Source organism: Vipera ursinii, assembly GCF_947247035.1.
Source record: "Vipera ursinii genome assembly, chromosome: 1".
Lineage (NCBI taxonomy): Eukaryota > Metazoa > Chordata > Lepidosauria > Squamata > Viperidae > Vipera > Vipera ursinii.
The window spans coordinates 317,042,180-317,057,550 of NC_139512.1; the positions used below are offsets into that span (position 1 = coordinate 317,042,180).

The 15,371-nt window shown below is 37.4% G+C and overlaps 1 protein-coding gene across 3 annotated transcripts in view; it reads left to right on the forward strand.

Moving 5' to 3' along the window:
- TTC7A (tetratricopeptide repeat domain 7A) overlaps window positions 1-15,371 on the forward strand; it is a 189,835-nt gene that overhangs the window by 28,198 nt on the left and 146,266 nt on the right. For all 3 annotated transcript variants that reach the window (XM_083370776.1, XM_083370778.1, XM_083370777.1), the window contains exons 7-8: window positions 6,347-6,507; window positions 7,478-7,541. In XM_083370776.1, coding sequence (XP_083226902.1) covers window positions 6,347-6,507; window positions 7,478-7,541 — 225 coding nt within the window. The remainder of the gene's footprint in view (window positions 1-6,346; window positions 6,508-7,477; window positions 7,542-15,371) is intronic.

The following is a 15,371-nucleotide window of genomic DNA, read 5'->3' on the forward strand; positions in this document are numbered from 1 at the left end:
ACATTTCCAACATTCATTTGAAATGCCTTTATACATTTTTGATAACTTATCTGGTGTTAAATACTAATGGTACATTATCTTATAAAATTTTTCTTTTAGTTTATAGTTTTATGTAAATTGTAGTCCTTTATTCCACATATTTTCCCATTGTTCAAGCATGATATTATACCCAAAATTCCTTGCCCACTGAATCATGCAATGTTTTACTTGTTCATTTTCCAGATTTAACTTCAATAACATTTTATAAACTTTAGCAATAATATGTTCATCACTACCACACAGTAGGATTTCTAATTCATTTTTAACAAAGCTAAACCCATGATTCTTTATATCTAGTTCAAATCTTTCTTTCAGTTGCACGTATGTAAACCAATGGCTGGCATGACCTTCTGATTCTAGTTCCTCTTTAGATTTGAGGGTAGACTCGCCCAAGTTAAAAGATAATATTTTACCATGTCCACCAATTTGGCCTCATCGCCATCTCTTTTCTAAAAAAGGCTTCTCGTGGGAAAACCCAAAGTGGCACCTTAATAGAGAACCTTGTTTTGTATTTATTCCAAACTCTCAAAATGGCACGCCTGATAAAATGATTATTAAAATCAACATTTACTTTAACTTTATCATACCACAAATAACTGTACCAACCAAACCTTAATTCATGGCCTTTTAGGTCCAATAAACTCTTATTTTGAAGGTTCACCCGTTCTTTTAGCCAAGGCAAGCAACAAGCATTAAAGTACAGTTTCAAATCAGATAACCCCAAACCTCCTCTTTCCTTAGCATCTTGCAATAGTTTATATCTAATTCTTGGTATTCCCCCCCCCCCACACACACACCATACAAAGTTTGAAATATCTCTCTGCCATTGTTTAAATGGAATGTCAGTTGCAAATATTGGTAATGTTTGAAACAGGAAATGCATCTTTGGTAAAACGGAAATTCTACCCAATAATGATAAATGCAGTTTGTCCCATCTTAGTAAACCATTTTTAATACCATTCCAGAGAGGCACATAATTATTTTTGAACAAGTTTGTGTTTGAGTTTGTTAACATATTTCACCTTTTTTCTCAACTCAACTCAACTCAACCAGACTTTTTATATCACCATACTGTGAGGTCATATTCTTAATTAACATTGATGTTTTCTGCTTGTTAATTTTAAAACTGGCCAAGGACCCAAACTCATTTAGTTTCCTCATAAAATATTCTATATTATTTTTTGGTTCTTGCAGAAAAATCACCAAATAATCAGCAAAGGCCTTCAATTTATAAACTTCCTTCTTAACATTTATACCTTTTATTTTCTTATCTTGCCTGATATCTCTATTCAGGATTCCAACACCAGGATAAACAGCAGTGGAGACAATGGGCATCCTTTTCTTGTACCCTTTCTGATTTCACATGTTCAAAACCATTCTCACATTGTTCCTTAGCTGTCTTTTTGGCAGACACCCTGCTTGATCATTAATATATACCTGTAAAACTTTTCTTGGTTTTTCTGCAAAAATTGCAGTGAATAGTTTAAAATCCTCATTTAATAATGAAATTGGTCTATAATTCTTTGTCATCATGGTATCCTGACCCTCTTTCAGAAGTAACACAATATTAGCTTCTGTCCAGGTTGGGGGTATCTTTCCTCCCTGTAATATAGCATTCATTCCATCCTTTAATGCAGCTTACCACTGTGTTGGCTTTTTTGGCAGCTGCAGCACACTGCTGGCTCATATTTAAGTGATTGTTCAAGATCCCTCTCATAGCTACTACTATTGAGAGAGGTACTACCTATACCAGGGGTAGGCAACCTTGGCTCTTTTATGACTCGTGGACTTCAACTCCCAGAATTCCTGAGCCAGTTATGCTGGCTCAGGAATTCTGGGAATTGAAGTCCACGAGTCATAAAAGAGCCAAGGTTGCCTACCCCTGGCCTATACTGTACCTGTGTATTTGGTTTTTCTTGCCTAAATGTAGAACCTTACTTTTTTCACCATTGAATTTCATTTTGTTAGATAACACCCAATGTTCAAGTCTGTCAAGTTCTTTCTGTATCTTAAGCCTATCTTTTGGAGTGTTGGCTATTCCTGCCAGCTTGGTGTCATCTATAGATTTGATGAGTTCCCCATCTATCCCCTCATCCAAATCATTGTTGAAGATGTTGAAGAGAACTGGTCGTAAAACAGTGCCTTGGGGCACCCCACTGCATACTTCCTTCCATGTAGATGCAGTTCCATTGAGGACACATTGAGTTGGTCAACCAATTAGGAATCCATCTGATGGTGATGCTGTCTAACCCACATTTTTCTATCTTATCAAGTAGTAGGTTGTGGTCTACTTTATCAAATGCCTTACTGAAGTCCAAGTAAATTATACCCACAGCATTCCTCTGGTCCGCTAATTTTGTCACCTTGTCAAAGAATGCAATAAGATTTGTCTGGCATGATCTGTTTTTGACAAACCCATGTTGGCTTTTGGTTATGACATTGTTTGCCTCTAGGTGTTCACTGATTTGTTGCTTGATTATCTTTTCCAGAATCTTCCCAGATATTGAGGTCAGGCTGATAGGTCTGTAGTTTCCTGGATCTATTTTTTCCCCCTTTTCTGAAGATGGGAACTACATCAGCTCTTTTCCAGTCCTCCGGTAGTTCCCCAGTGCTCCAGGATCTTTGAAAGATATAGTTCAGTGGTTCTGAGATCACATCTGCCAGTTCCTTCAGAACCTTGGGGTGTAATTGATCTGGTCCTTGTGATTTAAACTTGTCTAGGGTGGACAGGTGCTCACTTACCATTTTCTTGCCCATTTTAACTCGTGTTTCTAATCTGCTTTTTATAGTATCGTTTTTGATAAGTTGGACTGTTTTTTCCCTCTGTAAAGATGGATGCAAAAAATGAGTTAAGTAGTTCTGCTTTGTTGCTTGTCACCTTCTTGCCACTTTCTCTCACTAATGGATCAATTGTTTCCTTGACTTTTTTCTTGTTTTTTACATGTTGAAAGAAGCTTTTTTTTGGTTATTGTTGACTTTTGTTGCAAACCTTAGTTCATTTTGAGCCTTAGCTTTCCTCACTTCATCTTTGCAGGCTTGGGTTATTTGCTGATATTCTGCCTTAGTTATGTGCCCCTCTTTCCACTTTTTATACTTGTGCCTTTTGTCTTTTAATTTATCAGAGAGTTCTGACTTATGCTGATTTCTTTTGAGAGCTGTTATTTTTCTTCTTCATTGGTATTGTGCTAGACTGGGCTTTATAATTTCAAATTTCCCCAAGCTTCTTGAGTTGTTTGAGGATTCTCATCCATGGAATCCTTCCCAAGCTCTCTCTAAGTTTATTGAAATTAACTGTCTTAAAAGTCGAAGACTCTAGTTTGACTATGTTCTATTGCTTGTGCTTGCATAATGTTGAATTCCAATATTGCATGATCACCATCCCCCCCAAGTTTCCTGTAGCTTGAATACCTTCTATCATTTCATTTCTGTTAGTGAGTATTAGGTCCAATATGGCTGATCCCCTAGTTCCCTTCTCTACTTTTTGGTAGACAAAGTTGTCTGCCAGGTTTGTCAGGAACCTGTTTGATTTTCCACTTGGTGCAGAGTTTGTCTCCCAGTTGATGTCAGGGTAGTTAAACTCCCCCATTACTATTGTGATGTGCTTCCTACATACCTTAGTTAACTGACTAGCACAAAGTTCATCTATTTCCTCTGTTTGGTTGGGTGGCCTATAGTATACACCTATGGCAATGTCATTTGCCCCCCCCTCTTTTATATTGACCCAATTGCATTCAAGACAGTTTTCATCATTGTTGTGTTCTATTTCTGTACAAATGTAGTTATTTCTTATATATAGTGTAACTCCACCTCTTCTTTTATTTGGTCTGTTTCTTTTAAATAATTTAAATTCCTCTAGCTGTATGTTCCATTTGTGGGTTTCATCCCACCAAGTTTCCGTAATGGCAACAATATCATATCTGCCCTCATTTACTTAAATTTCTAATTCACCCTGTTTATTACTCATAGTCTGTGCATTGGTGTATAGACATTTGAGTCTTTATGACTGACCCTGTGTTTACTTTCAGGTACCCTGTGGGATGCCTGAGTTCCCCTACTTCCTTATCACCTGTTCGATTAGTGCACTTGATATGGCACTCAATATTAAAACCTTGATTTTGCTTGACAGCAAGGTTGATATTCTTACCCACACAAACATCTGTGTTACATGCACTGATAATACTATTAATTTTAGATTGCTGGGGACAGAAATGTTCTAATCTATATCAATTAACTCATTGTTCCCGTTGTTTAGTTTAAATGTTTCTCCAGAAATTCTGTGAATTTAATGTCAAGTAACTCAGTTCCTTTCTTTGATGGCTGCAAACTATCTCTTTTATACAGTTTTTTCATTAGAGCAGCTGCAGTCATTGTGACTAATATAACCAAAACCTTCCCTTTTACACGACTCCTTTAGTCACACATTGAACTCTGCTATATGCTGGCCTTTTCCTTTTTGTTCCTTATATACTGGTAAAATCTCTAAAAAAGTAAGCCTACAGCCTATCCTACTAAGTTCCTGCCCCAAGCTCTAAAAATCATTCTGCAGAGAGAGTACATCTTTATGGGACAGATCATTCGTGCCAAGATGTACAGTAGCATCAACTGAGTCGATGGTTTTTGAGGGCCAGCTTGTGACTGGTGTCAACTTCACTGATTACCACTTAGTTGATTGGTAAGGGTAAAATGTGATGTAGCTAAAAGGTCACAGGGATGTTCGGGATTATACCCCTGGAGGCAATGGAACCAAAATGATTGTCCAGCTTTATGGATGGGATAATCAAGGAACCAATGGAACTTGCAGAGGCAGAAAAATAGCAGAGACTATCAGAGGATTAAGCCAAGAAACAATGGTTGGAAACTGATCAAAGAGAGAAGCAACCTGGAATTAAGGAGAAACTTCCTGACAGTGAGGACAATCAACCAGTGGAACAGTTTACCCCCAGAAATCATGGGTGCTCCATCACTGGAGATTTTTAAAAAGAGACTAGACAATCAACTGTCTTGATATGGTATAGGTTCTCCTGCTTGAGCAGGGGGCTGGACTGGAAGATCTCCAATGTGCCTTCTAGCTCTATTATATTCTATAATTATTGTTAATAATCACAGCTTAACATTCAGATGTATCCCTTATTTTGTGTAATAAAAATGAAAGGGGAAAAAATCTAATATCTTTTATTGAACTAATCTGGAGAGCAAAAGTGCACAATGCTGAGTTTTATTGTGACATTTGAATATAATCACACGTACCATAATGTATTAACAGTATCATTATTTCTGATGTTTAATGTGCCCTGGAAGGATAAGGTCTTGGATTCTTGCATAGTACTACCAATAATTTTAATAATTTGTTTTAATATTATGGACATAAAAGTTTAGAGGTAGAATTAACCTGCCAAAATTTCTAAGTTAATTAATTTGGAATGTTGAATGAAAGTGTGTAAATTTTACTTGTAGCCAGAAAATGTATTCTGAGCAAAACATGCTTTTTCTTCTTTGCTTTGCCAGAGACTGTGTTAATAGAAATAAAAACTAGAGTTATTTTTTTGCTTGGTGTCATTCATAACAAAAGTGAAACAAACTAACATCATTGTTAAACTGTGCAGTAAAGAAGACCCCCATTGAAAGGACAGGAAGTAGATGTTTTTAGAGAAAAGTTCCATTTTCAAACAACATTTACCACTGCTTTCTATACTGAAGTGCCATAAAAGCCTAATTCTAAACATATAAGGGATGCATAAAGGGATGCGTTGGCTCACTGGGTTAGGACGCTGAGCCTGTCGATCAGAAGGTCGGCACTTTGGCGGGTCGAATCCCGAGTGCCGCGTAACAGAGTTGAGCGCTTGTTACTCGTCCCAGCTTCTGCCAACCTAGCAGTTCGAAAGCATGTAAAAATGCAAGTAGAAAAATAGGGACCACTACGGTGGGAAGGTAACAGCGTTCCGTGCGCCTTTGGTGTCTAGTCATGCCGGCCACATGACCACGGAGACGTCCTCGGAGAAGCGCTGGCTCTTTGGCTTTGAAACGTAGATGAGCACCGACCCCTAGAGTCGGAAACAACTAGCACGCATGTGCAGGGGAACCTTTACCTTTACCTTACCTTTAAGGTATGCATGCTAACACCCATAAACACATATACTGAGCAACAGAAATGATTGTGTTGGCTTCTTTAGAGCTCCCTTGCTTAATACTTACTTTTGTTTATTCTTTCTTGTGCAACGCAATGGATTCCATGTTTTATACTGGCTCACAGCATAAGATGAAATCTGGCTTTTGAGTTTTTCAGAATGTATTTTCTATTCTTCACTAGACAGCCACCAAACAACTGGCAGAGCTGCTCCTCCACTCCCTAAGTGAAGATTGTTACTGGAGTCCTTTATCTGACCCACTTCCTGAGTTCATGAAGAAAGAGGACAAAGCTTATATTTGTACTACCTTGCGTGGAAAACTACAGCAACACGCTGGAGATAAGTACGGACCTAGGAGTTCACCAAATTTTTAAAACATCCTAATTACTGAAGGGGAAGAGAGCTATTAATTAGAAATAATAAGTCTTCTGTTAGAGGTCTCTGGTAATAGTTTTAGAAGAAAAATAAGCTAAACTTTATATCTGGAATTTTAAATCAGTTTAACACCTACTCTTTGGGGTAGGTTGCAGTGCATAGAACAAATACTAACTAGGTAAAACATCCTATATGAAATACATAACCACACAGAGTAACATCAGAAATTAAAATAACTATAAAAATTAATTGTTAAAGGCCTTTAAAATTCCCTTACATTAATAGATCAATTGAACAGAGAGGGACAAATGGAAGTTTGCCAGTGACACTGAGAAGAGCAGGGCTTTTTTTGTCATAGAACACTCAGAATAGAGTTCCGGCACATTTTTTGGATGGAACCTTGTAGGGTAGGCAAGGCAGGTTGTATGACATGTGTGAGTTCCGGCACCTTTTTCTTTTACAAAAAAAGCACTGGAGAAGAGTATCACTTAAAATGAATGACTGAGTCATATAATAGAGATAATGCCACACGTATCTTGCTGGAAATATGAGGGGGCCAAATCAGACAGGTCCTGGAATTCATCCGTCAACCAGCTCTTTCTGAAGGATCATCCCTCAGTTGCAATGTTCTCATAAGCTGGTCCATGTACAGGCAATCTGGCCCCAAATGCTTTAGGTTCATTACAGTCAGAACACCCAGGAGCAAAATTGTTTCATGAATAGAGAGTGTTTGACCAATCATTTGCTCTTCCTTGTCAGAGATGAGTTATCTCCTCTGTAGCTTTTAGTCATTCCAGTCTGAAGAAACTATTATATAACAAATTAATCATGCATGAGATGTTTCACATTACTAATCCTGTGGTGCTATTAACAAGAGTCTCCCATGAGCATAATTCTTATTGTTGCTTATATTTTGAAAAAGCCTGTTTGTCTTTCAGCATCTATAGCCCCCATGACAACGTCGAAGAAGCTCTCCTCCTCCTCCTGATCAGCGAATCCATGGTAAGCAAAATAAAATAGCTATAAAGAAGGTTAGCAATTAAACATTTCATAATAATCACCATTATGCTTTTATGAAGGGAATTCCAGGTGTCTTTTCTAAACTAGGATTCAATTCATGTCCACAAAAGCATACCTATAGATTAAACATAAAACAATCACCTCTGATAGAGAGGAATTGGTTGTGGGGGGTTTTCCTGAAGTATCATGAATGGTGCTCAATTTTAAGTAAGCATTGAATGAATTGCTTGAAAAATGTAATAGAAAATGTGACTCAATCTGGTGAATCTTTCTTAGTGTCACAGGGGATGATTTTTTTTCCATCCCCATCCCAAAATAGGCTTAATGAGAAAGCAGTCTTTTGTTTGTTTGTTTGTTTGTTTGTTTCTTTTAAAAAAATTCTGAATCCATTTTCCTGGACTTGATGGATTAATGGATGATACATCTCTGGAGAAGTAAGACAGACTTTGTAATGCTTTTCTAAGCATTAAATAAGTAAAATAAACAGCAGGAGATTAAAACACAGAACTGGCTTTATGGTGACCGTACATGGAGTTCATTCCCAAGACTGAAATCCTAAACAGTTATGTGAAAATTTGTTTCATTTTAATTGGAGGGTGAACAAACTGAAGTGATGCTTTACGTAGCTGACTGCAGGTGTTGTGAAAAGCTAGCTATGCTAGTCATTTATAGTGCAATTCTAAGATTTATTCGGAGCACTTCCAACAATTCAGCACCCTAATACTTCTAGTGCCCTGTTTGTTGTGGCCTGGCAGCTTAGAATTAAGAACTGAGAGGTGCTTACATCTTTTTGCCTTTCCTATTCAATCCAAGAAATAAAAACATTCCATTGTATACAATATAAGTAGTTGTGGATAGGCCCATTCTGCAGCTCTTGGATCTTGCCTTAGCCTGATGTGTTTGAAAGCCATTTATAGTAGCAGAGAAAAGGAGAATGGCTTATGTATACCAGTATCAAAATGGCTGGCCTTGAATGCAAGGGGGTATGGCAATTTGCTGTCCTAATTTGGATACTTTTAGGTAAGCATCATATTTAATTTGTATTATATGATGTTATATTATCAATTAATACAATACAATTAATATTGTATATATGCATATCATAATGCAATATAACATATCATAATAATACATTACAGTGTTCTGTATAATGCTTGTATTAGAGCAGTTGTATATGTTTCTGAAATATATGCAAATATGAATTATTCAGGCTTACTTGGGAGCAATTGTATGGGGCAGGTTCATCTTCAGGTGACTGAGAATCAAAATAGATGGAACTGACATATTTTTCTTTGATTACAAGCATTTTTATGGTGGTCAAATGGGTTGATGGAATGAAGGGTACATCATGACTGGACGGTGACTTTCCTTGGAGGTTATCTATTAAACTTAAATCACGCCATTTTTACATTTCCTACCAACTATAAAAGGAAGATGAGAACAGGGGTGTTCTCAGGGTATGTATCAGTGTATTGATTGATACATACCTGTAGATACCATACATTGATTTATATAAAAGGGTGCACCATTCATGGTTGTCACCTTGATATTTTTATTAACCCCTCAGACATTCCTGGATTGGGGTAAAAGTTTCTTTACCTTTAGTTGATTTTAAAACTCTGTGCCTCCATGAAAGTAAAAGAATAGAGCATAAATCTGGCCAACCTTCTGATCAATGGTTGTAGAAGAATTAGTTTCTTTAAAGACTGAGGAATTGTCTCATTGCACATGAAAACTTTTGGCTGCAAGGCATTGTGTTTCCAGTTATGTTGTGGGCCAAGACAAATACAAGATTGGTGTTTGTAGAGCTATTTAGAATCAAAAGAATAGACGTATTGTGCCTACTATTTTTGATTTCAGTTTATCTTTTGTATTGTCTTCCTACCTAAATTTTATTTTGCCTGTACTGAAATTTTTAAAAACGACCAGTGCTTTTAATAAAACAGCAGGCTTCCTGAAATGCTAATAGTATAGATCAACTGGGTACCATTACCTACAACGGCTGTGTTAATGAACACAGCCTTTGCAAAATGTGGTTTAAAGGAATTTCTGAGGCTGACAAGCTTAATTGCTCATGAGAGTTACGATCCAATTACTTTGAAGCAAAATAAAATTTTACATGTTCATATAGTGTGAATAGATACACCATGATCAATCATATTTCTTTTGCAGTCTAGGATAGCTGTATATTTACGTGTACTGTTAAAAGACCACATTAACACCTTTTCCTCATATTCTTGAGTTAGGAGTTATTTCTACATAAACTATGCTGCCCCCATAACTCATCATTATCACATCTCCGCAAAGAAACCAGGCAATGTTGCTACCCACACACAGTCTAATATGGAATACTTTCAGAATAGTGTCTGATAGATTCTAGACTCAATGTCATGTATCAGTTGGAAAACTAACCCTACCAGTAGGTTTCCTGAACATTTGTGTCAAGCATCTTGCAATCAAAAAGATAAGTTTCTCACATATTTAGAGTAGACAATTTTATTAGAGTGAGAAAGGAATTAGCTTATAAAATCTTGGAATCTTGATATATATACCTTGGCCATTTATCAATAAGTAAGTCTCTTTATTGACTTTGATCTTCTTTCTAACAAAATCTTGGTTTAATGGGGAAGATGTCAACCACTTACTTAATACTACAAAAAGGTTCATCTGTTCTTGTTCTGAGAAAAAAAACCAACCCCTAAGACCCCACCAAACACTCCCCCTGAAGTGTATCAGCCTTTTTCAAAAATGTAGCATTTGCAAGTTGAAGTCATTCAGCAATTTTTGCTCGAGTCTTATTAATCTCTTGATGCATAGCAAATGTAATAAATGACTCTATCAAAGGACAAGGAATTCTATCAAAAATCTAAAGAGAAAAAAAGCATACAACCATCATCACTGTGCTCTGTGCCCTTTCTTTTCCCCCTTTGGGTAAAATAGGAGAGTGTTCAATAAATTTGAAATCATCAACAGGTTTTTCTCCCAGGCCTTTTTTTTAAAAAAATAAATTTTATAAAAAGTTTTAAAATGAAAATACAGAATAAAGAATTAAAAAATGAAGAGAGAAAAAGGGGGGAAAGTACAGAAAAAGGAAAAAGAGATAAAAAGAAATATAAAGAAGTTTCCAGTCTCCTTTGCAGCAAATACAAGTTTAATTACAAAATTCAATCAGAATAGAGCTGGAAGGGACCTTGGAGGTCTTTTAGTCTAACCCCCTGCTCAAGAAGGAGACCCTATACCATTTCAGACAGGTGGCTGTCTGGTCCTTTCTTAAAAATCTCCAGTGATGAAGCACCTACAACTTCTGAAGGCAAGCTGTTCCACTGATTAATTGTCCTCACTGTTAGGAAGTTTCTCCTTATTTCCAGGTTGCTTCTCTCCTTGAGTAGTTTCCATCCATTGACCCCCTCTTCTTTGTGGCAGCCCCTCAAAGTTGGAATACTGCTATCATGTCACCCCTAGTCCTTCTTTTCCCCAGCCATACCCAATTCCTGCAACCGTTCTTCATATATTTTTGTCTCCAGGCCTTTAATCAGCTTAGTTGCTCTTCTTTGCACTTTTTCCCAAAGTCTCAGCATCTTTTTTGTAATGTGGTATCAAAACTGGATGCAGTATTCCAGGTATGGCCTTACTAAGGATTTATAAAGCAGTACTAATACTTAATGTGATTTTGATTCTATACCTCTGTTCATACAACAAAGGATTGTATTAGTTTTTTTGGCTACTACCGCACAACATTCCATTACAAAAGTACATCTTCCTCTGAAGACTTTCTCTTTCCTTCTGCCTCAGAAATGAGGACCAACTCATCACATCATCGCAGAGACTGGCCCTACCAATCTCTGGAGCTGAAATAATTTTGTTCCTTTGATCAGTCTTGATGCCTTCCATTTATGGTGGACATCAGTTTCCATGTGGACTGCTACTAAGGTTATTAAAATTGTGCTTCATCACATACCCCAAAAAGGCCCAGGCTTGGAATGGTAGATTTTTAAAGGCATCCTTAATCTTAACCTCTTGATTTCCTGAAAGATCTGTATTCAATCCACCATGACTTTGATAGGCCTATCAAAAAGAGAAATATGCTGCAGAAACAAGGTCTTTCTGCCAGCCAAAGCCATAAAAGTTCAATGCCCCAGTGGACTTAACAGGGTAATTGGAGATGAGTAGCAGCATCCCCAACCTGATTCTTAAGGTTGTCCTATATTGTCCACATAGGAGATCTGAGTCAGGACAAAAGGGAAAACACAACTCCGAACTAGAACAGCTAAAGATGACCTGAAGATGTTTCAGAAGAAGGCTGATGATGAGTAGAAGGTAATGTCATGAAGACATGTCCCTCAAAAGTAGCCTCTACTGTGTTTGTGCCATTTACCAGCAGGTTGTGACAATGAGCCCTACGTCTAGTTCAACAGAATTAGTCAATACCTTTGGCTTGTTATTCTTGTAAAAAAATACTATATGAGATTATGAAGATGCTTTATGAAGGGAAGTCTTATTTTTTTAATTTTATTTATTTCTTTTAAGGACATGAGTCACAAACTTTCAATGCCCAATTGTGTAAAATCTTCCTTTTGTTTTCACACTGCACATTTTAAGGCATTGAATAAATCAAAAGTATTTATGCTTAAATATGCAGTGCCTAATGCTTACAGAATGCATGGTGAAACCAAGTTGGTGCAAATAAAAAGGCTGTCCTTAAAAATCACTCCAAGCCTGTTTTAACTGTATACACCCCCCAGTGACTTTTGCAGTTAGTTCCAAGTGCTGCTTAATATTAGCAAAAATTAGAAATGGAGTTAGACAAGGAACATTTTCCCATCAACATTTTTTTCTCTCTCTCCCACCCTCACCACCTCCACAAAATCCACAATCATTTTGCAATGTTTCAATTTATGTATAGAAAATCTTTTTTCTTCTCTGGTACCGTGAAATATAATTCATATGACTGATATGGTCCATGTTCGTGGCATTGGATTTCACGCTATTGGTTAGCAATGTGTTCCTTTCAATTTGCTATTTCCCTGACATGCTTCACACTAGCACAAGAGATCACAAGTGGTGCAGTTAAGGCTGACTGCCGTCTCTCTTTTTATTTGAAACATGCAGTCTCTGGCTAAGTCTAATGAATATTGTGTTGAATGTAACAAGAGCTTTGAATAATTCACGCAATGTTAATATCATGGCTACCTGGCATTTGATCTTGGAACAACTGTTCTTATTTATAATTTACTTATTCAATTTAACCCTTTTCATTCAAAAGGCATATTTTCTGTCTCAATTAAATAGGATTCTTATAATTAATGGGTGATTTATGTCAGAGAGAAAGAGAAACAAAGTGAGATCTCCGGTACATAGGAATTTACAGGCAAGACTCAACCTAGTATTGTTTATTCCAGCAGTAAGTAATTCCTAGATTCCAGAAGCTGTTAGACCCCAATTCCTATCAGCCTCATCTGACAGAACTCACATTTGAAGGGCTGTTAATTCCATGGTCACTGTTTATTCTGATTTGGAGCTGATCTCTAGAAACCAGGGGCTTTTCTACCACTTGAACAATTATTCTTGAATTGGTGAGAAGCCCAGCTGAATCTACAGATTCCTAATGTATATGAATGCAATCCTATATATGCTACATTCTGCCAATGCATGTTATTCAGCTATATGGTTGGTATCACCCCTTTACTTAAATGTTATAATGGGGAGGGGACAGAGAATCTGTAGTATCATGAGTATAATTTTCAGCAAATTATGCTCCTCTGGTCTCCCCATTAATTTATCCTGAAATAAAGAGGAATTAAGTACATTTATGTGTGGAAAGAATATGAACTTTGTTTTACTGTGATAAATGTCAATGGAGAGTCTCAATCAACCAGGTCATGGTTGTCCCAAAGATGCTTTTTCCAAAAGGCATCTGGACTTGATTTTTTTCTTTGAAAATGTTTTGCTTCTCATCCAAGAAGCTTTTTCTGTTCTAACTGACTGGTGGGGACTGGTAGGTTTTATATTCTTTGTAGTCATCGTTAGCACTCTGAGGGTCAGTCATTAGCTCTCTGAGAGTCATTGAGGCCACTTGAAGGTTTATCTGTATCCTCAAAGTCATCTGAACCAGAATGCAAATGGAACCTTCTTGGGAGTGCTGGAAGGACTGCGTTGTAAACAGAAGATAGGCGGTGTTGTATCTTCACCCTCTGTTGAGGGAGAGCTGTTCAGGTTTGACATAGATGGCTTCTTTGACTCCTCTTTCAAATCAGTGGTCCTCTCTGTCCAGAATGTGGACTTTGTTTCTTCAAAAGAGGGACCTTTGTCTTTCAAACGCAGAAGGAGTGCTGAATCTTGTCCTGATGGGTTTGTTCTGTGTTGTGCCATGAAGTGGTTGTTTTGTTTCCCCAATTTACAAGTCTGAGCATATCTTGTTGCATTGCATTGCCTGTACCACATTGCTCAGTTTATGTCTGGTGTTTTATCTTTGGGGTGGACAAGCTTCTGCCTTAATGTATAACTAAGTTTAAAGTATGACTGTATGTTGAAGTTTTTCAGATATTCCTGAAACATATGGGAATGACAACATTGCTCCATTTGTTGTTTTCTTTTTTTTTGTGGATTTCTGGATTTCACTCTAGTATTTTGGATAGATTCCTGGGATCTGAAGTCTATTTGTGTTCCGTTTGCACAGTGCCCAGTCTGGCCCATATTTCACTAAGCCTTTAGATGGGGTTACACGTATCTTTTATTTTTGGTAATCCCCCAAATTATGGTAATTTGCTCATTCAAGTGAATATTTTATCTGTGCTAAGGCATTCTGTGCTAAGGCACTGCTTTAACGTTCCTAGTTTGGCTCGGTGACAAATGCTTAAAATAGCTGACTCTGATGTGAGGCTGATTATCAGTTTTCAGAACATGTGGGGGCTTGTTCAGTGTAGCTATTTTTCACAAATGAATGGTGCAGCAGTGTTACTGATGCAGAAACTTTTAAATAGTACAGTATTCAAAATGGAAAGATGTTAATTAACACTGTTATCTATACATCTCGACATATCTTAGTGTGTGTCTTTTAAATTTTCATTTACTCTGGGATAAAGAAATACAGTTGATTATGACACACAAAAGAATCATTTCCAAAGCAATTTTGTTTCTTATCCTTCATCAAGTAAGTTACACAAGTCTTTCTCACACAAGGTCCTTCAGTTTTGTTTGTGATTCTGGAAGCTGAACATTGATGGTCAGTTTCCTGCCATGTAGGGATGGGCAGAAGTAAAAATTATAGTGTAAGAACTAAAATAGGTAGATCATAGTTAAAATCACAAAGAAGCAAAACAAAACAACAACAAAAAAAACCCCTACTGAAATTCCTCCTACTCACTTGTCCCCTAAAATTTCAGATCTGTTTTTTTTTTGTGGTGAATGATTTGCTTACTCCTTAAAGGTAAAGGTTCCCCCGCACATGCGTGCTAGTCGTTTCCAACTCTAGGGGCCGGTGCTCATCTCCGTTTCAAAGCCGAAGAGCCAGTGCTTGTCCGAGGACGTCTCCGTGGTCATGTGGCCGGCATGACTAGATGCCAAAGGCGCATGGAACGCTGTTACCTTCCCACCGTAGTGGTCCCTAGTTTTCTACTTGCATTTTTACATGCTTTCGAACTGCTAGGTTGGCAGAAGCTGGGACGAGTAACAGGCGCTCACTCTGTTACGCGGCACTCGGGATTCGACCCGCCAAACTGCCGACTTTCTGATCGACAAGCTCAGTGTCCTAACCCACTGAGCCACCGCGTCCCTTGGCTTACTCCTTAGTATCATATAAAAACCAACAAACCA